At 45.7% G+C, this 25,457-nt stretch overlaps 1 protein-coding gene across 2 annotated transcripts; it reads right to left on the bottom strand.

The window, feature by feature from the left end:
• Positions 1-4,084: 4,084 nt before the first annotated feature.
• Positions 4,085-22,783, bottom strand: KPNB1 (karyopherin subunit beta 1). Of its 2 annotated transcripts, XM_026054375.1 has the most exons (20): positions 22,593-22,741; positions 20,626-20,826; positions 18,719-18,871; positions 17,655-17,714; positions 17,244-17,333; positions 17,015-17,125; positions 16,331-16,432; positions 15,043-15,267; positions 14,566-14,757; positions 13,089-13,219; positions 11,777-11,924; positions 11,383-11,454; positions 9,005-9,149; positions 7,757-7,839; positions 7,027-7,134; positions 6,628-6,771; positions 6,435-6,540; positions 5,967-6,081; positions 5,197-5,358; positions 4,085-4,667 (listed from the first exon to the last, which is right to left on the bottom strand). In XM_026054375.1, coding segments are annotated over exons 2-20 (2,265 nt in total). In that variant the 5' UTR covers positions 20,743-20,826; positions 22,593-22,741; the 3' UTR covers positions 4,085-4,666. The 2 variants fall into 2 exon arrangements, with proteins under 2 accessions (XP_025910160.1, XP_025910161.1); XM_026054376.1 differs by lacking the exon at positions 4,085-4,667 and having other exon boundaries at positions 5,193-5,358; positions 22,593-22,783.
• Positions 22,784-25,457: the final 2,674 nt, after the last annotated feature.

Raw genomic sequence — 25,457 nt, 5'->3', positions numbered from 1 at the left:
CCCTGTCCCCGCTGCTCTGCCCGTCCCGTGTCCCCCGTCCCCTCCCTCCCCTCCTCCCCATTGTCTCTTCTCCTCTCCCGTCCCCAGCCCCGTTCCCCCATCCCCCGTCTCCATCCTCACCCACCCTGGGGCCACCCCGTGTCCCCCTGGAGAGGGGCCGGGATTGGGGAGGCACCGGCCCCGCACGGCCCCCCAGAACAGGTGTGGCCCCTGTTGGTGCCACCAGGACCCACGGGGTCACCCCCTGTCTCCCCCTGGCCTGGCACTGGCCTTGGCACCCTCAGGGCCAGGGGGGCTGCGCTCGCCTCTGCTCCTGGGAACATCATGTTCCTGATATTCCTGAATTGCTCTCAAGGAGATGCTTCCATTATGGAGTTCATTATGGAATTACTTTTTTTTTTTTTTTTTTTTTTTTTTTCTTGCTAGTGTATATACACACACGTATATGATACTTGTTTGCATATATTGTGTATATATTCATACATTTTTTTTTTCCACCTTGCTACGCACAGGGTATTAATAGCTGCTCTCCTTTCCGATGGCTCCGCGGGGCTCCTCCGCAAGCAGCGCTGCGGGATCGGGGCTCTGTGGGGACAGGAGCCGGAGAGGAGCCCCAACTCCTGCTCCCGCCCGCCCCAGCCGCGGCTGTTCCCTGCTGGACGCCCCTCGACGCGCTCTTCATTAGGGCCTTCACCCCTTCCAACCCYGCGCGCTCCGGTGCCTCCGGCTGCTCCGGTATCCGCACCGGATCGCTGCCCAGGATCGTGCAGTTTCCCCTTGCGCGGCGCTCCCCGGGGTCCTTAGCTCCCCGCCCGCGGGACGCGCTCCGGGGCGACGCTGCTCCTGGCACGTGCAGGGGGAAAGAAGGAATCAAACCCACGCACGATTCCCCCGGCCTCGCTCGCTCCAGCAACGTTGATGGAACCCCCAGTTGTCAGCCTAGCTGCAACGGAGGCTTCCAACCCCCGTGCCGAGTGCAGCGGGTTCATTTGCAGCCAGCAAATGCTGCATCTCCAGCGTCGCAGGAGCCGAACACCTCCAAGGGCCGCCGGATGTGCCAGGATCTTGCAATCCCTCCCGGGATTCTTTTTTTTCTCCACCGGCAAATGCAGCTTTAAGCGCAGGAATCGGAAACGCGCTTAATTTGCACCAGAAACTGGAGCTGCGCTCGGGCTATTTTAAGCGCGGGGGCTGGCGCCGTGCGGATGCATCTTCCCGGGGCGGCTCCCGGTGCACGTCCGCACCGGGGGAACGGCGCCGCTCGCCTCCTCCCGGCTCGGCTGCCCCGCGGCCGGCCCGGGCGGGCAGGCGCCCGATGCCGCAGCCAGAGCCGGTGCCGGAGCCGGAGCGTCGCCGCGTTGGCGCCTCTGCGGGCAGGGCAGCACGGTGCCTTTTTGTGCCTTTTCCGCCTTCCTAAGCCGGCAGGGAAACGGCCTTCCCGTGCCTTCCCGGTGCGCTGTGGAGAGCGACGTCCTCGCGGCGACGGCAGCSCTCGGCGAAGCACCGCAGTCACCTGGAGCCACCCGCTGCGCGGGAGAAAACAGGGGAAAAATGGGGATACCAACCAGGAGAGCCGGTCCTGGCAGCGCCGGTTCCCGGGAAGAGCCTCGCGTGGCCGCAGTGCCCTGTGCGGTGCCACACGTGGCCGGGGACACCGGCGGCTCCGGCTCCGGGCTCCCACGCCGTCTCGCCGGGCCCACGCGCGGAGGCAGCGCTGGCAGCTCCGCAGACCCAGCGGCGAAGGAAAGAACAAAAATAAAGCAGCTCTGCTTGCAAACGTAAGTCAATCAATCCCAGCAATTCGTTAGTAAGCGGGTCCTTTTGGAGCGGGATTAACCGGGGGGGGCGCAGCGACAGCGCTCCGCTCTCGCTGCAGATTAACCTCTGTGGAGGAGGTTGATGAACTGGTTCTGTGCTAGAACAGCAGGATTGCGTTAACGGGCACGACTAAAGCTTAAATGTTTCCCCCACCCTGAAGACCTTGGAGCAGGAGGATGAGCGTGACACGGACACGAGCTAAGGAACAAGCCCCTTTCCATCCCAGAGCTGAAAGGGCACTTTAAAAGAAAGAAAGAAAAAAAAAATCCATTAATGAGTCTGCCAGACAGTGAAACCAGCTCTTGAAAAATGTATTTAAACAATAAAATTGGTCTTTGGCCCTCCCTCGCTGAAAGCTGTAACTGGATTCAGGGCTCCCAGGCCAGGTCCCAAACACCAGGCACAGATCCTGCAGGATGCTGTTGCTCCTGGGAAGCTGGGATGGGGCAGGAAGCCTCTGGGAAGGGGTTCTCTGGAAGGAAAACGCCCCCAAAAGCGCCAGTCAGTCCCCCCACAAACATGACAGACACGAGGTTTGTTTCCACTACGGTCTCAGTGTACTTTATTCTCCTGCTGTCTACAGCTGAACAGCCACACAGGACAGAAACAGGTAGCACTGAGGAATGATCAGATTTCTTCCCTCCACGCCCCCTCTCCAACTTCAGGAATGGCTTTTTTTATTTTTATTTATTTTTTATTTTTTCAAAGGAAATCCCACCCCACCTCAAGAAACAAAAAATGAAAAGAAAAGGCATTGCTAGAAATGCGACCCAGGCCACGCACTCGTCCGGGGGGCAGGAGCTGCTCGCCGCTCCCAGATAACAGAGCTCTTCCTCTCACAATGCCTGGGATTTCTTTTTTATTATTATTTTATTATTTTGTACACTGGTTCAAAGGTCGGCACTTCGACTGCTTTCTGAACCCAGCACTGAAAGGCACATTATCTGATACCCTGTACAAGAGCTAGTGTGGATGCTGCAGTGCAGATGGGCAACCAAAGGGGACTCCAGCGGAATGGATCCGGGGAGCAGAGCTGGGAAAAGGAAACCGGGGGAATAAAGCAGATTTGCACCCGCTTTAAAAAGGAAAAAAAAAAAAAAAAAAAGGAAAAAAAACCGGCTATGGTTTTCTATTCTCCCTCCCACGAAGAGCTTGTAAAAATGCCCCTGTTAAACTGCGGCTTCAAATGCTGGTAGTAGCAAGAGCTGCATTAATAAAAACGCAGCACAACAGTCTCTACCCCTGCGCCTTCTCCCTTCTCCTTGGCTTATTGCTGACAGGCTGGGTTGAGCAAGGGCCTATTCCTCCAAAGAAAAAGCACAAAATAAGGGTCTCCTGCAAGAGGAACCAAGAGATCCTGCTCCTTCCCGGCAAAGGGAAGAGCCGCGGCATTGGGGAAGCAGTAAACAGCCAGCTCTGTTCCGAGGTGCCCATCAGACTGTTACTACTCTATTAAAAAATCGTTAATGGGTTCCCCTTTTACTGGAAAGACCAAGAATACAAAAAGGAATTATTTGGGGAATGTTTGACACCATTTTATTAATCTTCAACTGCAGTGGAAAAATATAACCTTTTACAAGTGCCGTCTTGTGTAAGCTCAAGTCAGTATATATATATTTTATATAAATTTATTTTTTCCTTTTTTTTTTGTTTTTGAAGTGCAGCAAGAGACCAATACCACATTAAATTTGATCAAATAAAGAGCACAAAAGGCCAAGCAGTTTCCAAATGGCATTTTATCAGATTTTTTTTGTTTGAACATTGAATTTATCCTCATTTTGCAATCCAAAATATTACCTGAAGTTTTATTTTGTTTTTCAACTCTTTGGCACAATTTTTGTGGGTGTTCAGGCTGCTACAGTACAAGTCAGGAGAGATCTTTCCCTTTGCGTTCTCACTGCCAATTCAGAGCACTTATGCTTATTTATTATTTTTAAGCCTGAAATCATTTGACAATTTATTTCTATTCCCTCTAACGCAAAAGTTTTTTTTTTTTTTCCCCCATTTCTACATTCACAGTTGAACAATATTAAGGAAGGAAAGGCGCTTTGATGAAACAAGATCATGAAAAGCGTCACTCAGAATGGGAGCTCTGAACATTCGTCAGTGTTTCCCTAAAATAAAAAAGCCCTAAAGAGCGACTTTCCTTTTTTCTTTTTTACCTCTTTTTTTTCTTTTTTTTTTTCTTTTTTTTTTTTTTTTACATCTCTTACGCTGCATCAGTAGACTGAACTTCGGTTAGTTTATGAAATGCAACAGCTAACCCTTTTTTTTTTTTTTTTTGGGAAAAGATAAACTGCAATGACTCGAAGTTGAGAATGTGGATACCGCCTCATTCACACACACTCACTCCTAGACCGACAATCCTTCACCCCTCCTTTTATCCCATGCACCGACAGCACCGCGTGGCAACGGCTCCGGCGGGCGGCCGGCGGGCCGGGCTCCATCCCCCTCCTGCAGCCGAGGCCGGCCCTCGGGCCACGARCACCACGGCTGAACCCCGCTCCCTCTCGCCCAAAGCGGCCGCTCCGCTCTGCGCCGGCCCAGACAGCAAAGCTAGTCCTAAGTGTGTCGGAAGCAGAGATTTGCTCCTTGCTTCAATGGAAATCGGTCGCTTCCCTCTCGCCGAGGAGGGCCCGTGCCGGGTTTTCTAGGCAAGTCAGTGCTCAGCTCACTACCGGCTGCTGCTGCTGCGGCGGGGTTTGCAATGTGGTGTGTTTCAAGCCTCACTCACTCATCCTCTCATTCCCAAACATTCAGCATCCGTGCACACTCCTCACTTCCGGGTTTTTTCAAAAGATTGGAGATTTCCAGTGGGGGTCTCAGGTGTCATCCCAATGGTAGCCGATCTGCAAGCAAAAATAGTCAATCAAACAAAAAAACCCACAAAAATCCAGGGGCAGGAAACGAACAAAAAACACCACGCAACTTGACAAAACTAAAGGGGAAATAATAGGAATAAAGGCATTTTCCACCTAAGGTGACAAAGCTGGAAGAGGCTTAACCTCCCCCAAAGGCAGATATGCTACCATGTCTGCTTTCCCTAATCTGCTCCCTTTAAAAGGCACTGACATGCCCAGGTAAACACCTGGGTAACTTGGAGCAACTCGGGTCATCCTAGGCTGGCAAGGATGGAGCACTTCACAGAGCAAGAAGCTTCCCAAGCCTGTGTTTCATCTTGGGAATGTRAAGAGTTCCCTGTGCTTCTCAGGGCTTGCATTTGTTGTGATATACAGGCTTGCTAGTGGGGCTTGTTTAACAAAAAATAACTAAAAAAGCGCAGGTATATACAAGTTGAGAAGTGTCTCTTTCACACCTCAGAGTTTAGCCAGTTTCATAAGTGAGTAACCTGAAAGAGAAGCAGCTGGAGCCCCTTACCAAGCCTGATTCTTCAGTTTTCTCAGTTCTTTAGTGGCCCAGGTTGCGAGGGTTTTTGTTTTGTTCGTCTTGGATCTTCTTCCTTCAGTTAGCAGTTCATGTATCATGGGTCTAGCTTCTACTAATTTCAGAACATCTTTTCCAAATGCTGTACACAAATCCCTGGGGAAGAGAGAGAGGCTTTTGAGGCTGAGTGCCACAAACAGCTGCGCCAGTGCCAGTCTGATCAGCTCTTGCTAGCAAAAAATCTGACTCACAACTAATGTCATTTTCAGAACGCTGCATATGGTCACTAATTTCAGCAGCGGGAAAGCTGAACAGTTTTCCTCAAATTGTGACTAACTGGAGACGTGCAATCTCCCATCCAAAGACTGTTTTTCCTCAAATTCAACAAAAGATTAATAAATAAATAAAATCAGACCCAAGTTCCTCCATAGGCAAGGAACTGACGTTTTAGGAGCTTCTTTTTCAGWCAGGTCACCTTTGAGAAATCCTATACCTGGATGTTCTACAGCACGCACACAACCTTCCCTTGTACCTACAGGTTCTCTCTGTCAGCTGACGGTCCTCACCCTCATTAACCAGATCCCTGTCCTTCACTTTGCACTTTGGTTTCAGCATCTCACTCTAGACTGCAGCAACTCGGGACTGGTGACAAACACTTCAGACAATCAGAAAACTGCAAATGGAATATTAAGGCTATTGCAGRAAGATGCACGATCTTTTAGCTGATGACTGCTGCTAATTTTAGCTTACGCTTAGGTGCTTACCCTATCAGTCCAGCAGCACACGCCACCACTCCATCTGTGTGATCCTCATCTCCAGCAATGTGGTCAATGAAAGACAGAATAAATTCTACTCTGGGCTGCACCAACATGACATCCGCTGAAAGAAACAACTTTATTATAGCACAGGGAACAAACAGCTCACATTCAATCACCAGCTCTTTCAGAAGGGCTTCCACTATACTCCCTGAGACAGAACCCAATCCCAGAAGACCCTCAAAGTTAGGAAGGGAAAAGCTGCCAAGAGGCCGGAGAAACCAGAGTGAATTGTTCCCAGCCCATCCCCTCCACGTGGCTGTTGAGTATTTACTCCCACGCAACGAGGAATTTGTGAGGATATTCCTACGAATGAGACAAACAACTCCCAGGAAACAGCTTGTTGAGGCACAGCTTTTCCCGCCTGCGTTTATCAGCTCAACGCCGGGGAGCGCCGCGGGAGGAAGGAACACTCACGATGCACGTTCTCCTGGTCTCCCTTGAGGCCCTGCACGATGCCCGTGTATGCCTCCAGACAGCCCTCCCTCAGCTCGTTCAGGTAGTCCACCATGTCGTAGTCAGACTGCAAAGGCAGCAGGGAGTTTCTTTAGGAAGGGGTCTGGGGGAAGGCGCTTTGCTCGTTCACAGCTGCAGCAGCAGCATGGCTCACCTTATCAACCTGCGCCTGCGAGGCCTGCTGCAGGGTATTCAACACAACATCGAGGTATTTCTTAAACTCTCCTCCAATGGCAAGGGCTATATCGCCGAACACTGAAAGGATCTGAGGCTTCACAGACCTATGAACATTTTCATTCTGCAAGAGATTTCAGCACCATTAAGTTCAGCTACGCTTCCCCCCTTTTTAAGGGCTAATAAATTAGGACATTTACTTGAAGTTCGAACCCTCATTCCCAATAAATTTGGATTCGATTCAAGTGGTAAGCAGCAGAGTTGTCAAACACGAGATCTTCAGAGCATGCCTAACACTTCTGCTTCTCCCACCTCCCACTTTCTTCTCGGTATGCCAGCCAACTGTTACTAACTGGCTAATGAGAAGGTAAACACTCACCCCCAAGTTCTCCAGGAGCAGCTGCATAACCTCGTCACAGAAAGGCAGGATGTTGGATTGCAGGGCTCTACATAAGTCGCCAACCAGGCCCACTGCAGCCAGACAAACCTGCAAATAGAAGAGTAAGCAACAACCCAGCCCACGTGTTCATCTTCCACATGYTACGTGGAAGCTTTAGCTTATTACAACACCAGGCAGTGGTGAGAGGCTGTAGCCATTAACACCACCGAGCCCAGCGACCCCCAGGAAACAGCTGGYGAGCTCGAGCTTTGTTAACCATTGAAGGTAGAAGCTGCAAAAACATCTGGACAAGTTTATCCCACAGGGCAAGCAAGAGCTCCAGATGCCACAGGGACAAGCGCTTGGTGTGAACAATTGCTACCACCTTCAGGAGCCAGGTGTTCTCAACACCAGTCCCACAACCTGACACTAATGGAAATCCACAGCCAGGGGATTTGGCATTGTTTGGGCTGAGTCTCTCCTCACCATGGCCAAGTGATATATACAGCTAGTGTGAAAACACAGGTGTCAAGTCAATAAAGGCTTTCTGCTAAATCAAACGTATGGGGGTCTAAATTTGTGCATGCTGACAGTAATTAGAAAAAAAAAGTCTTCAAATTGGTTTTTGTCACCAAAGCTGTGGCATTTTAGATGCCCACCTGCTGATCTCAGCATCTGGGAAGAGAGTTTAAGCGATTCTGAACAAAGGGCTGCCCGATTTGAGCCCTACCTGGTACTCAGCATAGTTCTTCAGTCCAATGCCAAGGAACGGTTTGAAGGCATCCATGTACTTCAGAAACTCTCCACCTAACACTGTGCACAGAGAGCACTCTGGTTAAAGGGAAAGCTCTAGCCTAGAGCACTTCTTCCTAAAGTTTTAGGAAAGAGAAAAGCACCACCACATTCCACCCAAAGCCAGTACCTGTTCCACACAGATACAGCAAATGGACTCGCCACTACATTTTACACGAAAACTGAGCAGTGAAATGGGTCCGTTTGGACTAAAACAAAATTCAGGAGAGCTCACTTCGCAGCAGGCCTTTGAAGACAAAAAAAATCTGATTCTAGAGCAGCACTTCTGACTATGAAAAAAGACCAAAACCGTTGCACTTCCAGGTTGTTGTTCATGCTCAGAGCCATGCATCTCTGCCAGAAATAGGTCCCATCACCTACAGAACAGATCCTCAACAAGCTGGTTATGCCAACAGCCTCAGAGACAAAGGAAAAACCTTGCAAGTCTCCTTATAAACTGATCTCTCAAGACCTGCTTCCAATTCAAGCATGCTTTTTACTAGAAAAAAACAGGTGTCGGGGCAGGAGGGATGCTAGGTAAGGAGATTATTCCACATGGGCTTTCAGCAGCACCTTAACTTTCACATTCACGTACGTGGCATTTGACAGCGCAGTGCATTCCTAGAGCTCGACATCATGCCGCAGCCAGCATGTTCTAAATGTGAATCATGAAGCTCAAACTGCCTGGAATGTCACAACCCTAATTTTACTTTGCTTCACAAATTCTCTCTCATTCTAACGCTGATCTCTGCCACTGATTCCTTTTGAGCAAGAACAATGAATATTAATTAACCATTGACAAAACTCTACAAAACGGAAATGGGTCACAGGCAGCATCAAGGATGAATCATTAAGATAATATTAAATCTGTACGTTGACAGCATGAGGAGGCTCCTGTTGTGCTCGGCACTGTACGAGACTGCACTAGCTATTTTCTGACAGATTTGCATTGCAGCAAATACAGAAACAAGCAGAACACAAGCCCTTCCATCGTTCATTCATTCAACAGTCAGACGCAGTCAGCTGCTCTCAGGGCTTCCTAGATCAATGTGGTGAGCTGTGTGGTCCAAACTATACCTCAAGCTAAATCAAGAACTATTTTTTTATTCCTTTTTTTGTCATATAATCAAAAGAGGTCAGCAAATGAGCTCTGTTCCCCAGCCAGTCTGTKCACTGCAATACTGACCTTCTACCAGGGTGCTGACTGCCATCAAGGCATCCTCCTGCACGCCCCCCGAGCCAGCCGTGCTCTGGAACATCCTCAGCAGAGAGGCCATCACCACATCCGAGATCTGCAGAGCATCTTGGTGCTGCACTTTCCGGAGAACGTTCTAGTGGGAAAGGGGAAAAGAGGCTGCAGTCATTCCCATACACACCAGGCCGAATGATTCCTTCGCATGTCCTGTGTCAGCTCCAAATGCTTGTGACCACCCCAGGCTGCTAAAGGGGAAGAGAACTGCTTTGAGCTCTGCTACTGCAAAAACATGCTTTGTCAGGGTGAGTGCAAAGTCCCATTCATTTCAGCTACACTCAATTTTCCAGCTACAGAACAAGCAGAATTTACCTTTCCTGCTGCATAGGCTGTTCTCTGGGCATTCCATTTGCAGTTGGCATTAAATGAGACCAGTCCAAATCTCGCCCTATAACAAAGCCCATTTTGCACAGTAACAATGCAGAGGCAATCTCTTATTGTCAATTATAGATTGCATGAAAGCTCTGCTTCTACACCATGRAATTAAATTTTTGAAGTTTACACAAATACATCCAGCACTGAGGTGTCCGAACRGCAATTCCGATACCTGGGGAGCAGGTTCATGGACAAACGGACCCGCCTGGGGAGCACAAGAGTGTCCCGTTACGCAGGACACCACACTCAGCAGAAGGGCCAAGGAAGCACTCAAGGCAAATGTCTAAGCTTAATATATGCTCTGTTTACCCTATACAATTCTGACAGCCTCTTAGCATKTGGAGTACAGAACACAGCTTTCATGTATCCTTATTTAAAATAAATTTGCGTTTCCTGCAAAAAGAGAAAAACAGATCCCTTAACCTGAGGGGAAAATAATTATTTCAAGTCCGATTCTTTAAACTGAATCATTTCAAAGAGATTGGCTTTGGTTAAATAATAGGTCTTGATTTTCTCATCCTTTTAAGCATTATTTCCATCCCCCCGCCCCGCCGTATGTCTAAGGGTATTTTCATGCGGGAAGAAAAAGTGATGTAACAAAATATTTGACTACCAGACACTGAAAAATCCCTCTACTAATTTTTAGTTAGGTATTTCCAGTAACCACAGCAGATACTTAATACTATTATGGTCCCAGTTTTCTGCTGGTGAAGCATGGTGTATTTGCAAATTCAAACCATCAACTTCCTTCCATCTGTGCTCCTTGCTCTACACTTCCCACAGGTGTGAAGAGATGACCTGAAAGGGATCAGCGATCACACCGTGCCAAAAAGGGATCCTCCATACTGAAGCCTCTCCATTAAAATCCAGCATAAAAGACACATTATTTCTATGCAACCATTATTTGAAAACTTACCCTAAAAATTGCATAGAATACAGGTATCAGTTAACACTACTGGCTTTTAAACGAGAAGGCCTAATGCCCAGGAGACCTTCTGAACTCATTTGGAAGACAGAAAGCTAAAACTGACTGCCAAGAGAAACAGGCTGCTCCCCACAGCCGAAGAGAAGGTTCTGTTTCTAGGCTATCAGAGAGGAAARAGAGTGAGGAACGCCAGCAAACAGGTAACAAACCCGAAGGAACAGATCTGAGYAGAGAGGGACATTCAGGAATTGTGCTGCGGATTCCAGGGCAGTCTGCTACCCCTGCAGGGGACAAAAATCCAACCTTTTTCTGCGAGCAACCAGTAGTGTTTTAGCGTTGAATTTTCTCTATTATTATTTTCAAATTAGTACCCTATAACTTTAATACACCAAGCATAACAGCAAGGTGGCACCTTTTTTTTTTTTTTTCCTGCAATATTAAGGGGAAAGCTTCAATATCAAGTACATGCGATTTCAGAACGCCTGCCTGCTGAGTTCCCTGACTTGTAGGGGAAAAAAGTGGTTGTTTTCAGCGGACTTTGTAAAATCAGGCAGGAAACTAAACTGAGCTAACGYTTTAAGTCACATGGGCTGTTCATTACCAGATGTTTAATATCAAGGACACTTACTGCATTTTAATTAGTGCCATTTTAAATAAGAACACCAACCACAAGAGGCAGACGAACAAATTAAAGCTATTACAGAGTTTTTTTTTTTTAGCTTGTGCCAACTCAAAGCAATTGTTCACTCTCTAGCCAACATAAGAAATCAGTCTGAAAGGGCATACTGTCTTGAGCAAGTCACACTAAGTTGCTTAGTTTGGTAAGKTGTCCTCTGCTGGAACAGCTGAAGCCTTCCAAACCTTAGCACTTCCCACACAACAACTTGGGACACAAGATCCAAATTCATCATTTGGATTTCAACACTAGAACCAAGTCCACGTTCTCTGAGGTGTAGGAATGTCTCTGAACTGCCTCTTTTCCATAACCGCTAAATAAAGAACAGGAACTTACCTGTAGAGTAGCACAAAGTAGAGACTGAAGATCATTGAACTGGATTCTGTCTGAAGTGCTCTGGATATGAGACTGAAAAAGAAAAAGAATCAAATATAAAAACACTTGATCTTTGCTCATGCAAGCCCTGCAAATTTTAACAGTGCTATGGGCATCAGAAAGGCAAGTTTAAATACATATTTGATCTTTTCAAGTAAAGGTACTGTCTAAAAAATTAATATATTTACCTACATTTACATAAATAAAAATACATTATGCTATAACATATGTGGTCTGCAACAAAACTCCTTTTTCTATGGACAAAGCCACAGCACAACAGCAACATTAGAAGCTATTGCTTCCTTTAAGCCTCCCTTACAGCAGCACAATGAGGGTGCAGCTCAGGTTTACCCACCTCCATCTGCAGCACTTGCTGGAGCCGCTCCATAATGACCAAAGTTGTCTTCTGGACAGCAGGGTAACAGTCCTTGGCACTGTTTTTCACTATTTCCATCAAAGCTTCGTACGCAGAACTCCTCAAGTTATTCTGGTGTCCATCAGGCCTATCACAGAAGGAATTTATTTTCAGCTCTCAGTGCGCAAGTTTGCTTAGAAACAGTCCTTTTTAGTAAATCAACAACAGCTAAATTGTAGTGTTGTGACAAGCTGAACCATTTCTACTTCTGTACTGCAGACTTCAAACAAAATGAAATTGGTGAAATCACTTTTGAGACTTCTTTTTCATTCACTAAGAACGACTTCCAACATCTTCAGTCACAGATAGCAAGGATGGGAGCAGAAAGCAGCTTCAAACTCGCACATCCCAGTGTGCTAACCTGCGAGAACTGATCTCAAGAGGCGAGCACCTTGCATCATTCTGTCACATTCCTCTGAGCTATCAGTGAGAACATTAAATGTGAAACAGAGATAGCCAAGCTCTACACAGACAGTGCTGGTTTCCCTGCCTTGTGCTAGACACTACACTTCTAGTCACAAGTAAACCAGACAGGGAGATAGTTCAGACTTTGAACTGTTCAGACAGTGACCCCATTTAGAGAGTCCTGCAGATGAAGGCTTCAGCTGAAGACTGAACTCATCCAAGAGCTGAACCCCAAGCTGTCAAAACTCCTCACGGGACCTTGAAGGCAGATGATGAATTCAACATTACCAYTAGCCTGGCATCTGCAGAACTAAAAGTATTTTTCTTTTCTTGTCAATTTATATTTCAGTTTAGTTGAGGAAAGGACAGTGTATAACCTAACCAGGCCCTCGTATCTTCCGGGAGGAGCCGTTGCTAATGTAAGTATAGTAACACAAGAGCACCACTACCAGAAGAGTCACGGTAAAAGGAACCATACGCTACACGGGTTTGCAATTATGCCTTGCTGCAGTCCCGATTATTCAACGGCCCTGGAGCAGCCTTGGAGAGAATCGTAATCCTGTGTGGAGAACTGTGCAGTCTGCTACTACGTGGCAGAGCTTCAAAGCAGATCAACATTTGCAGAAAACCCCAGGCTGACTGAAAACCAGCATGGACAAAAAACTAAGAAGTTATTCTGTGTGAATAGCTTTCCTCCAGAGGACTCATCATTTTATATTCTAAACAAGGCCAAAAAGCCCAATTCTGATAARATACCAGTCAGATTTAAGCTGCAGAAGAGAACCAAGGGACTGAAATAATAAAAATATCTTTGTAGGGCTTCTTAAACCAACTTGTTTTATGTTACCTGTCTGTGGTCTCCAGAAGTTTCTGAACAATAAGCTCAAATGAGGAGGATAAGCAGTAGGTTGCGGGCTCTTCCTGGTCATCAGCTACATCTGCAGCTTCATAGGCAGCTTCAGCAAGACTAGAGAAGGCCTGAAACGCAGAAYGACCATTTCTAGCAAGGTTACCATCAAAGCCACTCCTTACAGCTCATTAGGAACCACAATTCCTATATTTGGAGCTCACATAAAATATTTTTATTCTTAAAAAAAAAAACAGCAACAAAGGTGCTGGATTAACTATCCTCTCTATAAACAGCTATTTACATACAGGTGCAGGATTAACTATCCTCTCTATAAACAGCTATTTACTTAGTGCACCAAAGCTTTGCGTAACAGCGACAAAAATTTTTAAGGCTTCAAATACAGCATTAACATGCAAGGTGCTTAAACTGTCTGCAGACAAATGTCTGCAGACAAATTTCTGCATAGCACTARGAGTCTCAGCAACTGGTAGTTGTCAAGAACCCAAGTGCATAAAAGCAGACTGCCTCAACTACACAGGGTCTTCACTGATTCTACCTACTGCCTGGCATTATCATCACAGCTTAAAATCCTCATTAGACAAGGCTGTGGACTGCTCAAATTCCCAACCACAGAGCAATTTTAGCTGCTCTGAAAGGCAGGTGGATTAAACAAAAAAGATCAAAGCCTCCTGATTTTCACTTCAATCTAAAATATATATATTATTCATTATCTTCAGGAAACAAAAGCTACRGATGCATAAACTTTTGTCAGGATCCATGGACTGAAGCTTCTGCATTCGCTAGAAGTCTTTAAACCTCTAGAATATTAAAAAAAGTGAATTCTGTATTCCTACAACTTATTTTGACATGCAAATACTCATCTCTAGCCAAATTCTTATTGAGTAGCTCTTAMAAGGCAGTAAAAGGGACAAATCCTCTTCACACATGTCACTTGGTGGTGAACAGGTGTAAGGAAGAAGATACTGTTAAACTCAGTGAGCTAACCCAGTGGAGCTCTGGGAACTCAAACCAAAGCTCTGCAAGGGAACAAAATATCTCCTGCTCCTCAGAACAGTTTTGAGTCAAGGCAAGAAGTGGACGTTGGTGATGGGAAAGAGAAAACAAAGTATCTTGTGTCTCTCAAAATGAGAGCAATCCAGGTGCCCCTAATGAAAAGCCAAATCCCATCATCCCCGTTCTAGCAGGTGTGACAGCTCCTTTTCAACGGACAGCTTCCACAGCATTGTCAAACTGAAGAGAACTTCTACGCTCTGTTAATATTAGTGTTTTTCTCCTTACCAAAACCAGAAAACAAGCTAGAACTATCTTTCTATTTCAGCAAACGTAACTGTAAGTCACGAGGTGTCTCTGAAACCCACTTAGGAGCATTTAAACACAAGGCCTTCTTCATGAGCTGCGTTCCCCTCCATGGGCTCTATCTACTGCATGTCAAAGAGCAAAGGAACCGCCTTACCCAGCACACGTTGGAGGCCACTCTGGGCTCAGCGCTCAGGCCCTCAATCAGACACTGCAGCAGTGGGGCGAGGTAAATGTCATTGATGGCAGCCTCGGGGAGCATCTCGCAGATCCTGCCCACCGTCCACGCAGTTGTGTCTCGAACCACAACACTAGGGTCCTTCATTAATTCTATTAGAGTTGGCATAGCCTGCAACACAAGGGCAAGCAGCAGAAACACGCGGTTATATTGAATATATGAAGTTGCCACTCTTTGCTCTAGCAATTTTAATAAACATAAACGGAAAACCACATCATATAGATCAGTTTAAACCATTGTGCCAATATCTGAAGATTCATGAAGTTACTTAACAGCAGGTAGGACTCGAGAGCTGAAGTGCCTGGAGCCAGGTACTCTGCAGTTCTGTATGTTCTTGTGAGCGCAGCTCAACTACGCGCTCACAGCCCGTAGGATACATTCCCATTTCAGCCTTACCTGTATGACTAGTGGTTTGAGCTGGTTAGGCTCCGGTCCTTCCAAAATGCACCCGAAAGCCATTACGGCTGCATCTCTGTATCGCCAATCTGGATTTTTAATGTGTTCTTTAATAAAGGGCAGCACATGAGGAACAATGTCATCTTCACAGCAGGTTGCCAGGAGCATGAGGCAAACTCCTGCTGCTTTACACGGGTTCCAGTCATCATCGTCGTCATTTTCATCCTAGCAATAAAGCACCCCTGGTCAGTCTGGGAGAACATCCTTTACAGCCACAGGCAGTGGTATTCTACCAGATCCACAGCAAGCTGCATTGCCTTATTACATAGTGTTATATTTAGAATATTAATTCAGATTTATGAAGCAGCATCTACCGCTCTGTCAGAGAAACAACCTGAACTGCACCATCTGTAGCCTCCTGCCTGGTTTTAGGCTGCGAGCTCTTTCCTGACATATCCACACGCACCTTCCAAACCACTTCTCCCACATCTAGATTGAGATTTGAGTTTTCTTTGATCCGTGCTGTTGCCTTGCAGAGAGTGACCTGCTGTACCTAGACAGAGCCAGCCAGAGAGCTTCTTCCCTCCAACTGCTAGTTCAGCCACTTAAATTCCTTTGAAGCTGTGCACCTGTGATTCCCTTATCTATCTTTCTATTTTAACGATCACTCTAAAATCTCCCACAATTTAACCCTCCACATTCAAACAGACAGCAATATAAAAACAAACAGGTCATTGGATTCACTAAGAACACACCAAGAATTTTCCCATTTCATCACAATAAGACAAACAAATTCCATTCAGCACAGCTTAATTAACAGTCTTATTTTATAATTAGACCTACTACAGCAAGTCATTTCATTAATTTTGATTAGACTGTGAAACAGAGTCCAAATGAGACCCCATTAAATGCTCAGGAGGCACGAAGTAAACCTGGACCTAAGAACTCAGCATGTGAAGCTTAAAAATTCCAAGAATGGAAACATACATAATTACCAAGCCCCTACATGTATCATAAATACAAACCTGTACTGACAAAATGGAGCATAAAAACAATACTCCAGGCAGTCTCAAAGTCTCAGTTCCAAAGGCAAAGCCTCAGGTAGGCACCAATGGGAGCAGCTTGGCCAGATCCCAGCCCTAGGACTGCCACAGCAGGGGCTCAGAATAACAGCACTGCTACAAACCACCCTCAAGAGCCTAAAGTATCTTKCAGGCTGAACATATCAACAAGTCACCTTGGGCAACATGTATATTTTTGGACGCACATCTGGAAATTTGCCACTCACCTGTTTCGTTAGCGTCTGTGTTAGAATTGGGACCAGGTACTGTAGAGCTCCCTTGGCATAAAACTTGCTCGTGTGCTCTGGAGGCCTTCCTTGCTCTGCTGCCTAGACAGAAGAGTTACAGAGTGATCCTCAGTGACCACAGACATAAGAGCCGAATTATCCACTCCTGCATGGTTCCCTTCCAAACACCTTCCTCTCCCTAAYGAAGGGCATCCCAAGCCAGCCCCAGCTAAGTGTTTGAAGCAGCAGCTCAACTGGTCACTCCACACGTGTCGAGGCCGTTCGCCCACAGTGCAATTGCACATTTTCAGTCTGCAGTTGTGCAAGTAACAAGGGACCTCCCAGTACCAAAGCAAGAGGTCTTTGATATATAAACTAAAGCTATTTGCTGACTTGTCCTTTCATCTGCAGCGCACACCAGGGGCAACAAGTGCTGGGGGCTTCGCGCAGCCTCCAAAGGTCTCAGCTTGACAACAGACACGCATCACGTAGCGTCAGCGTGGTGCATGAAGTGTCATCACGGACCCGGCASTGCCGCCCCAGGCGCTCCCACGGGCTCTCACACAGTGTCACACCCCGGGGAACGGGAGAACTTCTAGGGCCGTTTCATCCACGCTCTCTGCAYGTTCCCAAAGAGCTGGACATGGGCACAGAGCGCTTTGCGGCCGTCACTCGCGAGCTCACCTCAGACGCCTCTATAGCCAGGTCCATCTCCTCATCACAGACATTCGACCAGAATTCTATTCCCTGCAGAGCCACCTCATCTATGTCACTCTTCATTGCTTCAATAGTGATCTTTAGGAACAAGAAGAGAAGAACATTAAGAAAAGATGGTGACTACAAAGTTTTTCCTCCCAGGTCAAGGCATRCAGGCAGAGGTCAAACAATTATAGGTGAAAAACGGAGTACTCACAGCAAAAAGAGCAGGACCCATATATGTCTCCATATATTGATAATAAAGCGACATGATCTTCACCAAATTCTGTAATGCAGCCACTCGTACCTGCAAGAGCTCAAACTGCATCACAGATATGACACTTCCCCGAGCGCTTTGAAAAACGAGCCTGGTTCTAGTCTAACACAGCTTAATAACCCTGCCCTTTGGTTATTCAGTTTACTCCACACATAAGGTCTTTTACCATAAGGCCCTGCTAGTTTTGCTAATTTAGCATGTCTGAGAATTCTCAGATATAGCAGGCATTTTACGGAATGCTACTCACTTTACAGACCATTTTTTTAAATAGTTTAATTATGATGCAAAAGCTTCTAGACAGCTTCCCAAAGAAGGGGGTAACGACAATCAGGACACATGTTTTTCACTCACCCTTGTATCCGGACACTGTGTTGCTTCACAGACTACTTGCATAATAAAGTGCCTTTCAGACTGAAGAAGAAATAAAAGAACATTAGAACTGTATTGCAAAAGCATCAAAACCTCTGCGAGTCTTCCTGGGGAGGATATATTTTGCGTCTTGACTACTACAATCACTCATMCTGCACCTAAAAGAAGGAATAGTGCAGTGTACTGTTCTCTGTGATATTATAAAAGTAATTTCTTTTCCCAGTGGGAATGCCAAACAAATTTTAAAATATATTTAGCAGACTTTAAAGGAGAGAGTCAGCACTAAGATGACCATCTTTCTCTAAAGGGAGGGAAACAGCCTCCCTATTGTCTCCTGAGCTGTTTCAGCAATTCCTTCAAGAAACCTCAAAACTTGCATAACTCAAGAAAATTACATAAGTTACTTACAATACTGAAGTCAGTAGAAATATACCTCACACCTCAAATTTGGAAAGACGCTCATTAATCCAAACCAACACCAGCTAGACACTACACTAAAAAAGGATTCATTAGAAGTGCTTCAGAGCTTGCTGAAGTTCAATATTAATTCTATAGTATCTTCCCTGTGCTCTGCTTGCTAAGGACCTAGATGATCTGCTTTAACCCAAMGAAAACGAAACAAATTGAAGGCCCCTATTCTGAGGGCTCTTACCAGTCTTCCTCCCCCAACAAATTTCAAAGGCAAAGTTAAATCTGGATTGCTGCCATGTCACTTGAAAGGAAGTGCTGATCCAAGCTTGTACTCTCACAGCAGCATTAGGGTAGAGTTTGATCAGGAAGCAGAGCCTCTAATAGACTAAACTCTCAGGTCAGTTCATATTTATCCCCCAAATTCATGATGCTTCCTTTCCACTGATGAATTTCTGAAGATTTCCACAGTAGCTGTGCATTACAATAATGACACACTAGATTTAGAGAAATGAATCCAAGTCTCAGTTGCAGTGGATTTATCCATCAAAACTCAGCGTGGTGCATGATTTCTCATCACAGACCGTGGATTCAATCCCTGCATTTTAGGCCAAGACCTGTCCTGGTTTTCCTCTCACCTCTTTGTCGAAGTTTGCTTTGGTGAATTCCAAAGAGTTCAGGAGTGCATTGGTAGCTGCTAGCTTCACATTGTTGCTGGGCTCTTCCTTTCTCATTCCCTGGATAATGGCTGTCAGGATCTCATTGGATTTGTCCTGCAGCTGTTCTGGGTCCTAAATGAAACATTGATAAAGTTTTTTTGCCAGATGAATGATTATTTTTTCCTTATTTCATGGTATTCTCAAAGCTTGATGCTGAAATCTACAGACAGAAATTAGGACATTTAAAGCCAGGAAGCATTTTGTTCACCCTGAGCACCAGGATGTACAAGGAATTTGTACAGCATGACATCTTTACGGCTTCTGAACCAGGAAAGCAAAGTCCGAACAGAGTACACAAATTGCAGAGGTTTAGCTCATAAATGTAAACAGTAAACTTCACTGTTTCAAACAACAGGTCAACAAGTCTCACTCTACTTGACTTCCTTCGATTAGCATGTTAAAAATATTGACTTTTTCCCCGTTCTGCTACATTGTGAGTAGAGGTCTACATTAGCATTTGTGATTAATACTTTCACTGGTTAAAGGTGACTGCCTTTTGGCACAGGGCAGGACAACTTCGCATGGACCAGGAGGAAGGACATGTAGCTGTTGAGCTTTCCAGATCTGAAGACTAAAACTTCGACACAGACTAAAAATTAATTTGGGTGCTAAATTTAAGACTGCAAGAATCCCTATTAGCATGACAGCAAAACTTATCCAGGCACAGAGGTCCAAACTACACAGGGTTCCAATGTAGCTGACACAAACCCCAAATATTAAGAATGTTATGTAAAAAACACTGTTTGCTGAATCGATATCCCAAACACACGAGATTTTCATTGGTCTTTTCTTACGCCTTGTTCCGTTTCTTTCACTACCTGTCCTCACTGGTGTTATCTGTTATTGCTCCTCATTTTATCCTATGGGGTTTCCCTCACTGACTTTTCCCTCTCTCCTTCAAGGCTCCATTCTGCTGCCATTAMATTCTTCAGACCTCTCCATCTACAATGGAAGATTCCCAAGCTGATTGTAACATTCCAGCCTTATTCCTGCAACAGGAACAACCCCCAGGGCACCCTACTCTTTTGAGCATCTGCAAGCCCAGAAGCAGAATATGCTCAGAAGCCAACACAAACGCAAATGGACAGACTAAGGAACGAGACAAAGCTCCTGTAGCCTGACAGGAGGCACCAAGGAGAAGATTCACCTTTCTAACTCACTACGCTGATGTTCACCATGCAATACGAAACATGCACTTTCTAATGCATTAAGCAACAGCAAAAAAGCAGCAATCCATTTTGTTTTTTCAGTGGCAAGTCAGACAATACCCAGGGTTTTGGAGAGCAGTTTGGATTAGCTGCTTGATGCAACACATCACGAGATGACAAACCACAGCAATAAAAACATGGGAACTTCTGTAGAAGGTGCCTCAGTAAAACATTCTCGTCCGGGTCAGATAATACGCTTGCCCCTGTACCAAAAATGTTTAGATTAAGGATAAAGAGACCCCTCAATTAAGGTAGTTGCCAGGTTTCTCCAGCACACAAAGGAGTTAAGAACTGGCCAGCCATCTTGAACCATTTCACACACCTGACATTAGGGTTTCACAACAACATCCCTCACCACGAGCAGAGGGATGCACAGACATAGCCTGCACTTTACAAAAGATGACCTGGATTTGTGTCATGAAAGCAGGTCATACTTTCAGATATCATTCTTGCATATTTATTAACACATCAGGCTGTTATGCTGGCACCAAGACAKGACACGTACTAGACAACTACAGAGACCTGTTAAATACAGAGAGGTGTAAAAAATGAAAGTCTGGAAAACAAAAGGCACTGGAGAGAGATTATGGCAGCAGAGTACACTTCAGAAATACTTACAATATCCTGGCAGATGTAGCCAATGGCCTCTAATGTGGACTCTTTCATGTGCTCAGTGCTGTGTTGATTTGTAACATTAGCCACCAGCTGGGGAATGAGCTCGGGCCACTGGTTCATGGGAATCTCTGCGCACGCAATACCAGCCACGCACTGGGAGGCTGAGCTGGGCCTGTACGTTTCTGTACCCAGCGTCTGCAAAACCTGCAACGAGAGGTTTGTACATCATTATTTGAGATCAGTGACCAGAGACAATGGGTGCCTGCCTGACACCTAGATATCCCCCTGATAAAACCCACATACCCCTCTGAGCAGTTGGTTTGTAGGGCTTGCTTATTCTGAAAGCACCTGGCCACASGCAAACGATCTTTGAAGTGACCTTACCCACGGCTGCCCCTTTCAGGAAGTGAGACACACTTGCGTGATCGCACATATTTCCAGCACAGCCTCTAAGTCCCATACATAACGCTGTATATCCTAATGCACATTGATGACTCACTGAACAATTCTTTCCTGCTTGTATTCTAAAGCTAAGTTACAAAAACTAAACAAATGGTGGTTCATAATCCAAAATAATGCTAGACTGGTTACAACAAGATAATCCTGATGGGTTGGAAGAGGTTTATTTTTTTAAATGTATTTCAGTTCCAATCAAAAGAACAAGTTTTATATATTTCAATAACTTCCCTAAGAACAGAAGAGGCAGGAAGGGATAACTGAAAATTCTGAAATGCATCTTAATTGCCTAGACATTTCCTTAATGATACAGCACTGCAATGCTCCTTAGTCTCTCTCAAGTTGGCTACAACTCTCTTCCCATCCTTGCCCAGCCCGCCTGGGATGGGCCTAAGGGACAGGCCCCTGGGCAGCTCCTCTGACCCTCAGCAGAGCGGCCAGCACCAAATACTCGAGGGCTTCATGATYGGAAACAAGTGAGCCGAGACCCCACTAACTCATTCTGCATTTGCCGTCTCATCAGTCTGCACTCGTGGACTTGGTTTTCTCAATAGAATTGAGGATTGGGACTATTTCCATGAAGTTAAGAAAAAGCCAATTAGCAGGAATTAGGTAAAAGCAGCTTGACAGGACAAATAGGGCCTGGCTTTCGTTTGACAACAGGACAGTAATAAAYTGGCTTGGTTGGTTTTTAATATACACCAGTGTGACAGCTCCCAGCTGCAGCGGAGGCAAAGCCACCCTGCACCTACTGCAGACTTAGTCAGTGTAAATAAAAGTCTAAAGTTGTATCATAATCCACTGTCCAATGACACTTAACAGATAGCTCTGAATCTGTGTAAAGACAAAAACATTACATAAAAGTTCATAATCAACTTCTATTAACTGTATAATACTGTGTACAYAAAAGCACAGCTTTTGTTCTTCTATTGGGTCAAAAACACTCAGCCGCTATCATTTCRTCGTTGCAAGTGACACTGATTATAGAAGAACAGAAGGGTCTGCAGGAAGTTCCACATCTGCACAAAACTTTAGAATACCACATTTCATACCTGTAACTTGTATATTTATGGCTGCATTCTACTAACTCTAAAGTTTTCTATGGCCTATGTTTACACAAACAGTATGTCTCATTAGTGACAGTTTATAGAACAGCTGAAGCAGCTGCTCTTCATAATAATAAGAATAAAACCCAAGCATCAATCTAGCTGAAACCACCTGGTGAGGAAGCCATGCCCATAAATTACAGAATCACAGACAACTACTTAAAAATTGCTTTGCAAAAGTATTTACACGTAACAATAAAAAAAACAGTAGCCATGCATTTGCTTGCTTTCTAACCTAATACTTTTACAAATTAAATATGCAAGAAAGCTAAGCACACACAGATGAAACGGTTTTCACGGYAGCCAGCAAGCGGAAAACTTCTTAAGTTGAAAAGGCAGCTCGAGACTTTGTCACCCATGAACTCCAAGGCAAAAAAGAGACAAAAGGTAAAATGATAGCAAACTTACATAATTCTTGACTTCTCTGCGGGCGTTGGCATCGATGGCAAGCCATCGCTGCTGGTACTGGGCCTTGATATCCGGGTCCTTGGACGTTAGGGAGTTCTTGATCTGCAGACCGGCCGCGACTCGGGCCACTTGGCTGTTCCCCGGGTTCGCCAGCACTCTGGACAGTTCCACGAGGAAGGTGGGCTGGCGGGCACAGGAGAGAGCTGCTCAGCCACGGAACACTYCTTCATTTGCCCTCACTAACGAGGGGAAAACCCCCTGTATTTCTCCACCGAGCGAGGGGGCTGCTCGCTGAGGTTCCTCCAGCGCGAGGCCAGCAGCAAAGCTCCGTKCTGCACCCCAACCGTGCTTCTGTCCCAAGATTACGTACGGTAAACTGCTAATTACAACTGCTGGAAAGCAACGTAAATAGAGCTCGACTTCGTTGGACTTCTTTCAGCTTACTTGAGAGACTGTTACCTTTGATGCTTCTGCCTATTTAAGTATTCCTATACATAAACCACTCCGGTCTGATGCGAAGTTATGTATTTTCTGGATGGATATCAAACACAGCAAAGAATAACTACGAATTTCCTTGCATCAAGGCAAACACCCAAACTACAATTTAATGCAGGAATTTTTAAAAGGTGAGATCAGCTGCTGTCCTAACACATTAAGATAGATTTTAAAAGCAAGCTTACTATACACTTGCTTGCCAGCAAGGATATGTACACACACATGAAGTTCCCCCTTCAAGAAGTGCATGCACAGACAAGGACACCTGACACCTGCACCGCTCGTCTTTGGTGGCATCTAGTGCGAAGCAACTCTGACCCTAAATATTACTCAGAAATGTGGGAGCTTTGCACTGCACAGACTTATAGCGCACACAAGACACAGCTAAGGTTAATACAAAGCTTTTCCATTGAACTGATTATATGAAGCCACCTGCCTATTTAAAAGGCAAACCACTTTTTAATAAACAGTAGGAACATCAGCACTATTTTCAAAAACATTTTGCACCAAACAGGGGAGGAATAACGGTAGCTTTCCAGAAAACATTTGTCTTAATATATAACTGCATACAATGAAATTTAAAAGTCTGTATAAGAGAACTTGAGATACATGCAAAGATTTGGGGGGGCACAAGAAATGCTATTTTAAAAACTATCTTGACTTCTAGAAGTTCAATAGAAACAGCCTGGGCATCATATTTTCAATGACGTAGAATTTGGAAACAAAACAGTTTTCAAGTTGTCCTGTCAGAAATATCCCAGGATTTTAAAGCTCTAGACCAAAAAAAAAGAGAAAACACCTCTCATTCATCGAGAACACTCACTGGAGACACTGAATTTTATACAAGCAGAGATAGGGAACCATTCCTGAAAGTGTCACTGCCACCTTTGGGAAGAAAACCTGCCTGGAATTCCAAGGCTGAGGAAATGCCTTTGGATTTCTCTCTTGTAAACTGGGGGAAAAAAAAATATCTGTAAGGAACTTTGAGAATCTTTCCTGGTAACAGTCAGCAGCGCAGGGAGGCTCCACCTGAACGCAGGTGCACACGACTTCTCGGCTTGCACACTTGCAGAAACATCAATGAAAAATAATTTAGGAAAAGGTGTAAATCAGATACAATAGGAGAGGCGAAAGAACGAGTGCATTTGGCTGCCTCCCCGAGCGTTAASTGGGCGGTTGTTTCAAGCCTCTGACCCAATCCTAAAGCTCCCATCTCTTCCCATCACACTTCCACACTTCCTTCCCGCTTCCTCCCCCCGGGAGCCCTTCCTCCCCACGTGGCTCTTGCTAAAACACGAGCAACTGGGATCCCCACATCCTGCCTCTCCTCCCTGGCTTTCCAGGGCTCTCCTGGCCCCCTCGGCCCCCTCAATAACCCGCGTGGATCCTCACCCGTGTCCCTGACCCGGGCACAAACTTCACCCCTCGGATTCCCAGGGCAGGTGCTGCCTCCTCCGCTGGCTGCCCTGACCTCCAGCTTGAGTTGGTGCCAAAAAAAACAGGTATATACTAAAGTTTAAGGAACTGGCTCATCCTCCTGYTTTTTTAAATGCTTTTGGGGAGCAGAAATTCAGCCCTAAGATTTTTAGGGGACCTGTAATATTTAATACAGAGCGCCACACACAAAGCTGGAAGCAGGCAGGACACTTGTGCCGTCGGTCACCTACGATTCTCAGGGATGTTTCCCAGCTTAAACTGGAGCAACGATGATGAAGACCACACTGCCGGGGGGTTCACACGAGGGGACACGAACGTATAAGGAAAGGAAACAAGCGCTCAAAAAAGAAGATGAAGTTTTGCTTGTAGCCATAATGTTGGGCGAGTGACAGTGTCAGCCCCGAAGGGAGGCGAATGGGGCACCCATTAAAATAATGTGGGATTCCCTCAAGGACAACACGCTGGCACTGCAAACCCGTCCCCTCCAAGGGCCTCAAAGCAGTTGCAATAACACATCTGGACTAAGCAGAACAAATAAAATGCAACTAAAAAAATGCCCCAGTGGGGAGCTAAACTTCCCTGCACCACTCCTAGTTTTACCGCATGCATTAAAAATGGCTTTTAGAGAAAAAAATGAAGTAAAACAAGGGGATGAAAGGATCTCCATAAAGACAGATTTTAGTGCAATAGTGTTTCCTCTATTAAAAAAAACYAAAACTTTCCCTCCATTCGCGTCTGGAAAAATCAGTGAATCTGTCCCCCCTGCCCCCACCGTGACCCCCTCCCACTTCCCGGGCACGTGGGCGGGAGGGCTGGGAACGGGACAGAGAGAGCTGGGAAAAGGGGATGGGAAGGGCCTCGGGGAGAGAAAAAACGGAGGAAAAAAGGGGTGGAAAAGTAATATTTTTAAAACGGGGGAAGAAGGGGGGAATG

This window comes from Nothoprocta perdicaria, unplaced genomic scaffold (genome assembly GCF_003342845.1).
Source record: "Nothoprocta perdicaria isolate Ctin4 unplaced genomic scaffold, notPer1 scaffold_121, whole genome shotgun sequence".
NCBI classification, from domain to species: Eukaryota; Metazoa; Chordata; class Aves; order Tinamiformes; family Tinamidae; genus Nothoprocta; species Nothoprocta perdicaria.
This window is presented reverse-complemented; position numbering and strand designations above follow the sequence as displayed.

Excerpts from the sequence above, each read along its gene's own strand:
- KPNB1 (XM_026054376.1), bottom strand. The coding sequence starts at position 20,742 with ATGAACCAGTGGCCCGAGCTCATTCCCCAGCTGGTGGCTAATGTTACA. Across the intron at positions 14,758-15,042 it reads TCAAACCACTAGTCATACAG|GCTATGCCAACTCTAATAGA; the intron begins GTAAGGCTGAAA and ends CTTGTGTTGCAG. Across the intron at positions 9,150-11,382 it reads TACTTTGTGCTACTCTACAG|AACGTTCTCCGGAAAGTGCA; the intron begins GTAAGTTCCTGT and ends CTTTCCCACTAG.